Source organism: Cygnus olor, chromosome 4 (assembly GCF_009769625.2).
Source record: "Cygnus olor isolate bCygOlo1 chromosome 4, bCygOlo1.pri.v2, whole genome shotgun sequence".
NCBI classification, from domain to species: domain Eukaryota; kingdom Metazoa; phylum Chordata; class Aves; order Anseriformes; family Anatidae; genus Cygnus; species Cygnus olor.
In genome coordinates, this window is record NC_049172.1 from 15,650,298 (window position 1) to 15,664,800 (window position 14,503).

Here is a 14,503-nt window from a genome sequence, read left to right on the forward strand (position 1 = left end):
AGGTATTTCTAAAATTAAATGAGGCCAAAATCTAGCTGCTCATACAACCATTTATTTAATAGCATTTTCCACCACGCACAAAGATCAGAACCAGATTCTAATCGTCCCATAATCCCTACCTGCACACTGAGATCAAGGACAAACATCCCCAGTGAATGATCTCTCACCAAATATTGAGGGCTTTTTTCTTTATCTGAAGTGTAAACACTGAGGAAGATCTCATAATCAAAAAATAAAAAATAAAAATCTATCTATACATGCATACATGCACTGCATGGGCCACGCATAAGCCAAATATTTAACATCTCTACTCCTCTAAACCTGTCTTTGCTCTGCTCTGTATCCAGACACCACCCTGGTCCTCCATCTTACTAAGACAGCTGTTAGCAAAGGGCACGGAGGCTTGCAAACTGAAAACACAGTTTTTGAACTCTCGTCACTTGGAATTATTCTTAACCAACATGGGAAATAACTGAACTATGTCCGGTCAGCAAATTCCAAGCAGTCCAATCCCCCTCCACCATCACATTAGGGCTCAATGTTTCACAGAAAGGTGCAAGAAACCTTCCAGCTGAGCTGGCTACATCTGGACCATTGCCACCTAATTCACATTGAAAGACGAAGGGTGGTTTTTTGTTTGTTTGTTTTGTTTTTAATTTAAACCCTTACCAAGTAGTCCACGTAAAGCTTGCAAACCAGTGTCCAGTGCAGTCTCAAATATTTTATCCTATCATATCCCTGCAGGCAATAATCTCAGCCTCTTTCTAATGAGAAATGCTCGTGAGAATTGCATGAATTTACATTGGCACTGAGGGACTACGGGACCCGTACAGATTTAGAGGAAAAGGAACACATTTAATTAGCACCTCCTTTCATATTTTTTGTTTATTTCCTTGTGCATCTAGCAGAGGGTTTGCATACATTTCATCTCCTCTTTTACACTGCACAGCTTTCTCTACTTGTTTGGAATTTTCCCCTAACAAGACTGGGGAAAAAATTCTTCTTAAGACACAAAATAGTAACAAAGAACTGCAAATAGATAGTTTCCACGGTCCTCCTCAGAGTAAATCCAAGACAAATTCAATACCTTTGATTTTTCTGCAAAAATGATAGCAATAACATATCAGTTATAACTGACATACACCACATTTAGAAAACAGGCTGACCAAGACTACGTCTCCGTCGAAGAGCTGCCTCATTCCAGCCAGACTCTCAGGAAGATTAGCATTATGGAATAGAGTGTTACGCTGGAATAAATACACAGCCCTGCTCTTTACAAAGGTACAAAGGAACCAAAGCACTTTTATGATTAACATATTAATCATGAGAAACCCATCCATTATTTTAGCAATAAAGTTTTGTAAAGTTATTTTCTTCTCTGCTTGGCCGACACAGCAGCAGTTATCTTAACTGGTTTGAATACGAGAGACAGTCTGGATCCAGCAGCAGCAGGAGATCCACTTTGGGCTGATCCATCCACTGGGATGGAGCCATCTTCACAGCGGGGCGAGAAAGCCCTTGCAGCCCCAGTAAGATGGCTCCAGCAGCAGCGGAGCAGCACGAGTTTAGCCACGCTTTTAGAACCAGTCACAAAGCCTACCAAATCTCACGTCAAATAAGGTTTTTCAGGACATTTTTATCCTTTTGCTAGCAATGTAAAAAAAATAAATAGTAATACAAGCAGATCTCAATGAGCAGGGAAACTAATGTACAGGAAGAAGCAGCTGCTCCCTGCTACCACTTTGTTTCTCTTAACAATGATGTTTAAGAAGGTGTCGATTAATGAATGATGCGTACAGTATGAAAACAGTAACAAAAAAATATCTTCCCCTCCCAACCTTATCTTCTGAATTTGTTCACATCTCAATGTTTGTTTTAGTATTTCTCAAAGACATATGCAATACCTAACAGCTGCACTGAAATTTGTAACAAGTCCTGCAGGAATAACAGATATTGCCAGCAGATACGCTTCCCCAGAAAACAAAAGTTTTTATAATTAAGCCCTGGAAGAATGTACCAGTATAAAATTAATTTCATGAAAAAGTTGAAGTCCAAAGGCAACACTGCTCAGCAGCGATTTGCCACACTACTACACAATGCCAAGAAAACATGCTACATGCTGAAGCTGACTACATGAAGGGGAAGTCAAATTGTGGCTTCTTACATCGTGGGCAGGTCAGGGATAAAAAAAGCACCAGATTCAATTTACAGGGTTTTTGAACAGGTGGCACACAAGAAGGAAACAGCTAGAGTTCCCAAATACGTAGAAGCATCCGTGGGGTATTTTAAACAAACCTAAACAAGTGCTGAACGTGTGGCCTTTAATAAATGCTGAGCAAGTTCCCAAAGACCTGCACTGCACAAAAACTTACCTATTTCCTTCAAACTGCTTTTACAGAATGCGTTCGTTAAGAAATAGTGTGAAATGCGTGTCACCAGCTCCAACAGTGTCTCAGACTATGCTGGGATACCACCTACAAGTAGACTCCCACAATTCACCGTGAGCCTAGAAGTGGAACTGCAAGTTCCCCACCACACAGTTTCCCAGTCCATCCCACCCATCCGTTTTCTGCCCATGTCCTCTGTACTTTTATTAGTAAACACCTTGCGAGTACAACTAGCAGGATGGAGAAACCAGAACTACATATATAGCTACAGCATTTTTTTCTGTGTAAAGAAAGATGCACAGAACAAAGCAGTGAATCCACGCTTTTTTTTTTTTTTTTTTAATAGCTTCCAAGCATAATATGAAAATCAAGTTCCTTCAAATGCAGACTAAATAGGTCAGGATGTTTTTTTTTTTTTTTTTTGTAAGCACAGAAGTCCTTAAAACTGCATAAAGAGAAGCTGAGAAGTCAGTTATTAGCCAAAAAAAAAAACCAAACAGCATCAATTTTGGGAAGTGAAAACAGAGGCTGGTCCAGAAAGTACTCAGCAACAGTGAAATGTGAATCATACCTCTTTGGCTATGAAAAGACCTGACCCGAATCTGTTGGTTTTTGCACAGGCACTTACATAAAACATTAACTCAGCTGAAGATTTACAAACAAACAGAAATACAGCTAGCCCATGGCCCTCGTGTTCTGCTCACCAACCAAAAAAGTTTTTTTTTTTGTTTTTTTTTTTAAGCTCACTCACAACAGGGCTTGTGACACATACTGCACATGTCAGCAGCTAAGGGCCAAGACCAGAGAGACCGCCTGAGTGCAATCTGGTTGTCTCGATGCACTTCTGTCTCGAATCCCCTCTGCTCGTGCTGGTGATTTGCTGTGACTGACAACAGTTCTGAGGAGAGAAGCAAGGACAGCCAACGTATTTAAAGAAAGACCTACAGAAGTGCTGACTAGTTGGTTATGACCAGACAACATAGGCAGGAATCAGGACGATGATGAAATGAACTGAACCTAACTAAACTGCAAACAAAAATGCCAAGCAACAAGGGTAGCTCTCTCCTGACTCCCCTTCTTCCTCTAAGTACACAAACATCTACCTTTCATCTAAGACCCTATATTCAAAGCTAAGATCTTTCTTTTTCCTCCAGAAAGAAAAGAAAAGACCACTCCTCCATGCCTTATTAACAGGCGTGAGCCTAACTACAGCACTTCTCAGATTCACTTAAATGCACTTCAAAGAGCAAGTGAAATTCTACAGCAACCATAAATATAACCGTAAGTTACAGATATTTTCACTGTCAGTCATGTCTCATTGTGCCCTGAAGAGAAGTACTAGCCACGTCCTACAGAGGGCTGCTAATGGAAGAAATGATGACACACGCGCTCATTAGAAGGCTAAAATCAGACAAATAGTCCTATAATTAGCTTTTAGTCTGCTGCTCTAACCACTTGCTCGTCTTTTCTGGGCCAAAGCATCCCACAAGGGAAAGTTGGAAGAGTTTTCTCAGAAGTACTGAATATGCACGACAAATCGCACTTGAGTCTTCCTTTTCTTTAAGGCTAACATTGTCCTTCATTGGGGCAACTAATGGGCAACTAATACTTTTACCATTAAAAGGAAAGCTTTAGTCATGTTCTTATGTTTACTTAAATTGCATTATCCCATATTTAATGCCTTAGGTATGATATGTTTAAGAAGAAAAAAAATAAGTCGGTCAAGAAAGGTATGTATGTAGGTATGTAATAAATAACTTCTTCATATGAGCTTTGCAAATCAGGTGGCTCACAGAGTCAACGAAGAAAAGGGAACAGCCAAAAAGAGATTAAGCATCATATTGAAAGAAATCCACAGAATTCAAAAAGCGACCAGACAGCCTGCAGACCCTAATGACAGCAACTATTTATTAAAAACTTAGCAAGTGGTTTAAAGAGAAAGAAAAAATTAAACTCTCTACATAAAAATGGGGGGAGAGAGAACGAGTGCCTCACGTACAGCAGAAAAAAAAGTCCATTCACTTCAGCCTGCAATTTCTGCCTGGGCAAGCTATTCCCAGAATGGGAAAGTTAAAAAAAACAGATACTAAAAACACTTACACACATCGTCCCGTCCTGCTGCACCGGTACATGCCTGCTTTCAAATGCCGGCTATCCTTCCAGTGAGAACAGCAGGGAGAACACCGAGCGCATGGGTACCGCTGCTTCCCCTCGCTGCCCAGAGCTGTACTTTGCTGACGCGACTGATGCTGGCGCAGCCTGCTCTCTGCAGATAACAGTTAATTTTACCTATTTCCTCCAACCGCACATCACACGTTGCCTCAATCCCTGTGCTGCTACGCTCCACCTCCTATCCTCGTCCTCTCAGCCAGTGCAACCTTACCTGGCATCCAGCTGTCCAGAATTTCTTTCTTTACCTCACGTTGCAGCACCAACAGTTTGTGCTTCCATCAATTGTAACATTTACGTGTTTTTAGTGAAAAAATTTACACTTATGAGATTCTTTTAAAGGCCATTATTGAGGCCATGAATAACTACTATGGGAAACTTTTGATTTTATTTTGGCACTTGACAGTTCACACACAAACAAGAGAAAAACCACCCTACTTCTTTTCCTCCGTCTTTCACTTCCCATCTTGGTTAACACCTAAGGGGTTTCTCTGCAACTTCTGAATCATTATTTCTGAGGGAAGTAAACCTTCTCCACATTTCCCAGGCTCATCTGTCTTCATTTAGAGAGAGCAAGCTTAGGAGAGCAAACAACTCTTAATTGCAATTTCTTAATTACAATGTTGAAAATATTTATAGAAGTTTAACCTTTAAAACAAACCCAAACTAGAGAAGTGCTGTTGTGACATCCATCTCATCCTCACCTAACAGGGCATTCTCTTTTCCAATTAACTTGAGGGCTGCTGCACAATACCAATCGTCCTGAGGAGCTTTTTAAAGCTTCATCTTCCTTCCCCACTGGTTCAGGGTCAAGTTTCTGTCGGTCATTTCTCTTTCTTCACAGCTCTCTTCCCGGCTTGTGATGGGATTCAGTGCAAATACAGTAAGCAGGACATCTCCTTCCTCGTCTCCAGCAGGATGACAATCTTTATCACATTGCTTTTCAGTATGTGCTGTCTGGATTACATGACCTAACTGCTATTCAAAAGACCTAGGATTACTAACAGACTAATTCATGTATCTCACACATAATCGACTTCGCATTTGTTCTATTAAATCCAGTCTCCAGCTCACGCTTGTCGAGAGGGTGCATGACCCAAGAGTACCACAACTGCCAATCTGGCAAGCCACATGCTTTTTTAAGCTCCTTCAAACTTCTGGCCTGTTCAGAGGTTTCTGCCACCATTCACACATTAGAAGAGTACTTTTATGACAAAAGAATAAATCTCACGCGGTTTCTGCCAGTGAGTGAAAGGTCGCTGCTACTCTCAGTAGGGTGCTTACACCGGATTTGGTTTGCAGTCTGAAAGGCACAATTCATGGGGCAATTCCACGTCTCTCAACAGTTTGCTCTTCCTATTCCACACCGCAGAAAACCCAAAACCAACTAAGAGTCCACAGGGTTTCTTCCTAGGTGCCTTTCGTCCTCTGCAAACCAATGATTTACACCAGGCCCCCAGCCTCCCCACTCACGCGGCCCAGTCTGGCACAAGCCCCTTATGGCACACAATTTGGACAAAACCAAATGGCTTTGTAGCTCCCCCACTGAAAATGAGGCGATTCTCACAGCCCCCAGCACGCAAACTCTGTGCTGAGAATCTGCTTATGCAAGAAAGATGGGAAAATAGTTAAAGAGAAAATAGAGAGAAAAGGTAGAATCTAAAGGACAACCTAATAAGCAGAATAACAGATTAATAGGCAAGAGGTGTTTGAGCACATAGAAGTACAACTTGTCAGTAACAGCAAATCCTCAATTTCTACTCATGGCATCTCACACAAACATGCAGCTGAAAGTAAGACTTTTAAACTAGTGGTCAAAAAAAAGTAAAGAAAAAGCTAATTTTAGCTAGCAAAAAATATACTATGGAAAAAATGATTTAATATTTGCATGTTATGAACATACTGCTCTAATTCCCCATTTTAGAGCAAATACAATAGGATTTTTTTTAAAAGTGATACTGTAATAGCTGCATATCAATTCAGATCATACAGCTATCACATGTATTCCTTCTGCTCTCAATTACAAGCTGCTCTCATGAGGATTAAAATTTCCATTGCTCTAACGTGAAGCTCCTCATAAAGAATGATTATTCAAAGCAGAAATTTGCCATGCTGTAAAACAATACAAGACCATTTTGCACTTACTATGTTGCCCCAAAAGTTCAGATCTGTGTTGACTCTTATCTCTGCATGCATGCTTGAATGAGCAACAGAAAATATAAGATGTTTTTCCACACCTCAGTCCCTAAGGATGCCTAAACTGTTATATATATTGCAAACAAACAAGAGTCTAATAGCCACCAGTGCCACACCTCATCACTTTGGTATAGAACAAAAGTTTTGACTTCCTAATTAAGACCCATTGTTTAAAAATATAGATATTTCTAGGCCAAGCAGACTTATACTTTATAGCAAAACAAGCCTATTTCATGTCCAAAGAACTGTTTCAAAAGAAAAGGAAATGCTTTCATTGTTAAACTGCAGCATCCCTATTACATGGTATCTTGAACACATACAGTTGCAAGAAACTCGCTAACTGTACTAATGAATCTGCATTACTGCTACCCAACTTGAGGAACAACTCAGTTTTGCTCTGAGTTATGCTATCAAACTCCAACTCTATGGCAAGAAATGAAACAGCCCCAGATTTTCTTCTCAGACCAGAACCCATCTCCCAGCACAACTGGGCTTGGTTTTACTGGAAATCAACATCACTACAGGAAGATGCCTACTGTTTTTTAATGTCAGTGAATACAACTGTATTTACCGCTAGGTCCTGAAATTACTAGCTCCCTCCCTGTCCCTCCAACTCCAAGCACAAAACTGGCCTCAAGTTGGATTACTCCAGCGAAGGCTAAGGCCAACAGATTCCTGAGGAAAGGGCTGGCAGGAGGTTTGGCCTCAAAAATAAGCACCAGCTGCCTCTCTGCTTAGGGAACTTTCAAAGCAAAATCAGGAAGCACAGCAACCTGCCTCTAGCTCCCCCTAACATCGTATTTCCACAATCTGGCACTATTTAAACTTGTCTTCTGATGTCTCTCTCTTACTGAAATCGAAACACAGGGGTTTGATGAAGGATATCAAACCAGAGTGAACAAGAATCATTTCCTTTAGCTTCCTCTTGTTTACATTTAAACCCTATTTCCTAAGTCATCTGCTCTAAAGCATCCATAAAAAAACAGTAATAAAAGTAACAGCTAACAAGTCTCCTTTCATGGGAAAGGAAAAAAACCTGCAGCTACTTGTTCAGCAGCAATCCAGTTTTCTGTTATTTTACTTGTTTAGCCCTGCCTTTGGTATAACCACAACAACAACAAAATCTTTAAAAATACAGAAATTGAATCTCACACCATAGCCAAAAATTGGGAGCAAAGCTTGAAGGTGTAAAGTCTGTAAGAGTTATTGGTTTAAAAATAAAATAAGGGAACCCAGAAGGTGCAACTGGAGACCCCCAGTCTCCCATGGAATTCACTGAGTCATCACAGGGCGCCTCGTGAGAGCAGCCCCGACGAGTCCAAATTCGTGAGACTCAACTCTTATTTTCCCATCGCATATTCAGCCTTCCCCATCCTCTCTGCTGTTCTGTTCGTGACCCTCTGTCTTGTCTCCTTACTTTTCCACTGCCCAGAGCTGCTGTCTCCCTCATTCCCAGGTCCTCCTCTCGCTGTGACGTGACGGGCAGGCAGTTCTGGGTGCAGACGGCTGTGATGCAAGGCCAGGAGCACGGCTTCTGCTCATCCCCAGCGCAATGATGCGGGAGGAGGAGGAGGAGGATGGCGGGATGGCTGCTTGTGGGCAGGGGAAGGGGGCACAGCAGGTCGCAGAGCAGAGAGAGGCTGGAGGCAAAACCTCTCTGGGAGCAGCAGGAACTGAAGGACAGTAACCTGGGGCTTCAAATCCTTCTTTCAAGCAGGACGTTGGATGTGCAACTGCAATATATTCTTTTTTTTTAATTTGTTATTTTACATGTCTTGCTTCGTAGGAAAAAAATGCAACTTCTTGTTAAGCCTTTGGCAGAACCCTAGGGCTTTTTTTTCTTCACAGTCCCTACATTTCTGCATCAGTGTTATAGAGCTATTTCAGAACAAGCCAGCCCCAGCTCCCTTGCTTTTCCTCTCAGACAAGCACTTGGTGTTTGCAAGCCCCGCCATCCCGTCCCCTCAACCCTGGCATGCACCGAGGACACCGAGGCAGTGCTGATGCAGTAACTGCAGTTTCAACACAAGGGATCAAGCTCTGTCAGCTTTCCCATTATGAACACTTCTCCCTGAGCTTATCTCTACTAAAAACATAACTTGGATCAAAAAAAAAAAGTCTCTCCCTCCCAACAAGCAACTTTTCTTAAGTTATGGATGTATAAATAGCTGCATCAAGGTCATTATGACAGAGCACTCTTTTTACTAATTTTTGACATGCAAATGAAATAATGTTGCAGTGAAATGAGCGAATGCTATTTTTCAACTCTCTCTGGTACCTGCAAGAGAGTGACTATAATTACAGTTTAAAAAGCAATTATTTTTGTAGTTTGGGGAAGGGTTATACTAGCCTTTGCCTTGTTTACAGAAACATGCAAGAGTGCAATCTGTAGTCTACAGGGACACGCTTTCAACATGTTTCAGAAAGGTAATCCAGAGAAGCTTTATTACAGGAACTGGATTCACCTAAGCCTACCTTCCCCCTGAGTTTGGCCAGAGTGAGAAGATGAAGAATGAAAAAAAAGACGCATACAAGAACTAGGACCTAAATAACAAACTCACAGTGCTACAGAAAGATTTTCCAGGCTATACCAAGAGCCCTAGACTGCTTAGATCATTTACTAATCACAGTGTGACAAACCAAAAGGGCAGTTACTGTTTATCAGACAGAGGGAGGGAGAAGGACAAAGAGTAACAATCAATCCACCAACACAAGATGATGCTGCTAAAACAACACAAAAAACCTGAAGCCCAAAGCCACACAAGAGTACGTCTATGCCACACGCAAGACCATAGAAATGGGAAGTCAGCTGAATTACTGCACCCTTGGCTCACCCTGTACTGACTGCTCTGGCTCCATTTTCCTGAGCCCACAGCAGCTCTCTGAAAGGCTGGGATTTGCTTCAAAGGGAACGTCAGTCTCTGCTGTTTAAATCTCTCTCCACTACCACATATTTGGCAAGCAAATACGAACCAGAGGGCTGCTACCACTGAATTAAGTTTAAAGCTCGAGTCCTCCCCACAATTTAAGCTGCCTCATCCAGCAAGACAGCGATACAGTAAGATATTACTGAGTTGCTAAACCAGCATCAAATGGGTCAAGCAGGACTACTTGGTGGGACTACACACTTCACTAGTTACTGGAAAAGGGATGAAAGATGGAGTTCCCTCACTGTATGACCGAAAGATGCTCAGCATCCGGCAAGGGGCACTCTGAACCCAGCAGTATTGGTGCTAAGTGACCATGGAAGCACTAGCTACCTTACAGTGAATTTCTGCAGGAATTTTGCATCTCCTCCTTCCCCGCTTCTTTACTGATAAGGCAATGCGTCGCTGCCCTTTGGGTTTTTTTTTTTTTCCTCCCCTCAGTTTTCACAAAGCTTTCAGTCGTTGTTTCACCTGACCTGGTATTAAACTGCTTTCACCATCAACCCAGATCACAAATCCTTTTCCAACAAAAAGCAAGATGTGTTACACCCGCACATTTCAGGCTTCTAAGCCATAACAAACAACAGCACGGCCAGCAGAAGTGAGCTGCAAGACTTGTGATGGTGTTATCACTTGACAATCAGCATAGCTGCGTAATCACTTGGGGCTTTCCAAAAACTACCCACTGGCCACGTACAGACAGAAGGCAGTATTTTGACAGTGTGCTCCAGCTGTAGAAGCTGACATTTGACAAATACAGCTATAAGATTAAAGTCGTGATTACAGATGTTATTGAATATACGACATGGTATGTTCCTTCCTGAGACACAAACCTGATCTCTCCTGATACACCTTAAAAAAAACCCACACAAGTCTGTCTCTGTTAAAGGGTGGATTACAAAGGACACACCAAATTCCAACAGCAATCTGAAGCACCGAGTTGGCTTTTTGATACGTTAGATGGTGTCCAGGTTCTCCAGGCAGGCCAAGAGCATCTCATCCCAGAGACACCCCCTCCCAACTTGTGCAGCGGCCGTAACAATGCGGCGGCTGCGGGGATCCCGAGGCAGAGAACTGGACCGTACCTTCGTGGGTAGGCTCTGGGTCAGGTGTCAGTGAGATGTCGTCCAGCTCGCGCAAGCAGAGCCATTCTCCATCCATCGACACTCGGAATTTGCAAAGATAGATGGTCTCCATGGCAGCCTGAGTGATCTTGTCTGTGGTGGGGGTTGGCATGTCGCTTTGAGGCGTCAGAGCAGACATGATGACTCAGCTGGTACAACAACAACAAGGGGAAAAAAAAACTAAAAAGAAAAGCTTTCTGAAGAAGAAAAGGAGAAATACCTTGCTAGTATAGGACAGATATGCTCAGGGTTGCACAGACTGCTTTGGCCTTTTCATATATAAAGCAAGGTAAAAACGCTGCTCCTTCACGCTCGTCTCTTCCTCCCTCCTTTCCACCACTGTCGTTGTCTTCAGATATGCCGAAGGCTATTGATCCTAAGCAGCCACAGAAAATCTGACTTCCGCATCAAACATGAAAAAAATTATAAACAGAAGAAAATAAGCAGGAGGAAGAAAAAGAAGGGCTTCCTCTGACGACCACCCAAACAAAAACAAAGAAAGGACAGAGAGGAGGATATCCAGGTTTGCTGAAATCAAGCTGCAGGTTCCTTTCTTCCCAGATGAGCCAGGGCAGCGAGTGCTGACAGGATTGGTTGTGCGCAGTAAGCAGGGTGTTGACCAAAATGGCTGACTAATGAACTGAACTGAAAATTCAGGCTCATGTGATCAGCTGCTCCGAGCGCAGGGCGAGCGATTCCCAGGATGCTTCGTAGAGGCTGCTGATGCAGGGACGGCAATTAGGCGCTCATCATCCGCAGCACCTCCTCGCCAGGCTCTGCTAGTCCATCTGGGAGCCAGCGCGACACGCCGCACGCTACGGAGAGGCGCAGACCAGCGGCGCGAGGCACACAAAGAGGCGTTTGTATTCCTTTCACGCGCCCCGATGGCACCGGGTGAATAAAAAATAAGCACCTTTGTTTTCACAGGAGGCGCGCAAGTCGCAGCTTCATTTTAATTTTTTACCACGCAACATTCTCAAAGGGAACTAAGATTCCTGACATATAAAAGTATTTTTAGGATGGATTTATCATCTCAGGGAAACAACGTGGGAAAAAAAAGACCCAGAGCTAAGCATTCCAGCACTGTAGGATTAAGCTCTTCTAGAAGGGCACATGCACACGGAAGAACAATGAGGAAGCACAGCACAAAGAGAGGCACTCAACTCAATCTTACACTTAAAAACCTCATCTGAAAATGGGTATCTTGCTCAGGTGAGGCCCGCGAAGAAGCATTACCTCTCAGCAGGTAGAGGAAGGGGCTTCCAGTTTCTCAAGAACCAGGTGACAGCACTGTGTCGTCCTGCCGGCTCAGTCCCCTCGGTGCCCCCAGCCCCACCTCTAGGGCACAAGGAGCTGCGCTGGCCCCAAGTCAGCAGGCACCTTTCTTATTCCTAAGGTCACTGATTAACCGGGGCTCCTGACACAGCATCGTCACCCACTTGAACTGTGATATGAGGCAGTAATAAATTAGTTTATCTGATTCCCGTGTGGCTCGAGGATATTGTGGAGAGCAGCTGGGTAGCATCTGAAATGGATGCCTCGTTCTCCCCCACCACACAAATCCGGTGAAAGCTGACTGTTCACCAAAAAAACAAATTGATAGAAACACGTGAACGGTTAACTCAGGAGACCTTAGTTATTGGCCGTATGTTTTTTCCTTAAGAAACACTCAAAAGGATGCGTGTCTATTTCTTAGCAATATGAAATACAATAATTGATCGCTTGATGCAGAATTCAGAATGCCAACACACACAGCCTTTTGAAAAAAGCACCTATTCTGCCAGAAACTCATAAAACTGGCAAAAAACAGGAATCGTGGTTGCTATTTCTAACAGTCAAGAGGAAGCAGTTGCTTTCCGTGAAAACTTCCTGCTTGGTGCAGAGCATTTTGACTCAGCAACTCTTTCTCCCCATTAGACTAGAACAAAGAGCCATGCAGCATGTTATTACAGCGATGCAAAGGAGAATTATTTCACAAATGACAACAGTCCCTATTGTTCCTTCTCCCTAGGAAAGAATGGGTTTTATAATCCACGCTGACAGCATTTTAACTCGGATTGTATTTATAAATCCTTTCAACAACAATCTCTGGTTTCAGCAGTCACATTTTAATACTTTTAAAACCAGTGAAAGTTGCCATATGCAAACAGGTACAGGAGAACAGCTGTTCACTTCACTCTTGCTACCTTTTGAAAGGACCTGAACAAACAGCAAATAAATTAAACCCTTGAAAATCAACCAAATACCATAAGCTATTCCATAAGCTATTATCTGACATATCTAATTGACAGTCTAACTTTTTTCCTTTGGGAAAAAAAAAAAAAAAAAAACAAACTACAAACAACGTCAGGTGTAACCCTGCAGCTCCCATTTCACAACAAAGGTCTTCCACTGATTCAGCACTGACAAATGACCCATATAGTGGGACCACAGTTGAAGTTTGTTTAAAAATTAACCAACTGCTCTATTCGTTTTCTTTTATGCCATTTGCTGCTTCTTAGCATAAAGAAATAAAAGAAGCCAGTCTGTCCCTTTCAGCTCAGTTGCATTTTCAGGCTCCCCTATGCAATCAGTGTTCCTGCTGCAGAGACCGCATAGGGATATTTTATTAAAGAAAACAGAAGTAATTCCAAGTATTGCCCAGCTCTGAAAATTTTCAGTGTATTAGTATCTCTTACATAAAGCAGAGCTTTGGACAGAGCATACCACCTAGCAGATTTTGAACAACTGCCAGCTTAAAAGAAACAGAGCTACTTCACCTCTACAAAACTTCTACTCCTTAAGGCACAAAATCATTATCATCTATGCAGATACCTAAAAACTGATTTATTTTTTTTTTTAAAAGACAAGTACAGAATTTCTTTTTCAAGTTGATTTTTTTTCTTACGGAGTTCTGATATGGGTATTTGAATAGCTAAAAACTCCTCACCTGCCCTGAGAATGTGGCAGTCTTCAAGTTTTAGCACGACTGAATTTACTCCCACAGAATGAAAACAGAGAACTTCGCTTTCAAACACCACTTTCAGGGTAGGCTAAAACAAGTATCAAGAATGCTTTAAAAAAAAAAAAGTCTATATGTCAGTTACAGCACTGTTGGAAAATGAAGGATATACTAATGAAACAAGCAAACAATGTCCCCCACCCCACCCAATAACCCCCCCACTAACAGCAACAAACAAAAATCTCACATGAACTATCCTGTGATTTACTGACCTGACAGCCTTTTACCCCATCTGGAAATCAGGATACTAAACCTACACCCCCACCTCATCCTGTGCTTCAAAGCTACAAATCAACAAAGAATCTTATAAAGCAACAGTGTCAAATATTTGTAGACTTCATAAAGCACTTGATAAAAATCCCCTGCAACTCCATACTGAGTGCTCAAGCTTCAGGAAGGTTCAAAGAGTGGTCAAAAGACAGAAGAGGACCAAGAGTAAGTATAAATGAAGAGGAGGTTAGTAACACACAACCACTTTCTGAATCTCAGACAAGTCAGGAGGCTTTGACTGGTCTTACAAAATTCTAATATTAACCACGCGTTGGCAAAGCAGAATAGAGGCTTGGACAGGTGATAAAATGCAGCAGTTTAAAAAACGTTTGTGTTTTAGGACCATCTGAAAGCAAACGATTTCACCAGCCAGAAGCATTTCATATCTCAGCTGTACTAGAAAATATTCCTAATTTATTCAGCTTTTGA

General features: G+C 42.2%; 1 protein-coding gene across 8 annotated transcripts in view; it reads right to left on the minus strand.

Annotated features, from left to right (window-relative positions):
• The window catches only part of RUFY3 (RUN and FYVE domain containing 3), a 55,965-nt gene that overhangs the window by 36,737 nt on the left and 4,725 nt on the right, over positions 1-14,503 (minus strand). The window contains exon 1 of one of the 8 annotated variants that reach the window (XM_040555520.1): positions 10,765-12,354. The exons of 4 other annotated variants lie outside the window; for them this stretch is intronic. In XM_040555520.1, the coding sequence (XP_040411454.1) occupies positions 10,765-10,942 (178 nt within the window). In that variant the 5' untranslated portion in view covers positions 10,943-12,354. Of the gene's footprint in view, positions 1-10,764; positions 12,355-14,503 lie in introns of those variants that run through there. 3 more of the 8 variants (XM_040555517.1, XM_040555524.1, XM_040555522.1) reach the window with 3 other exon arrangements.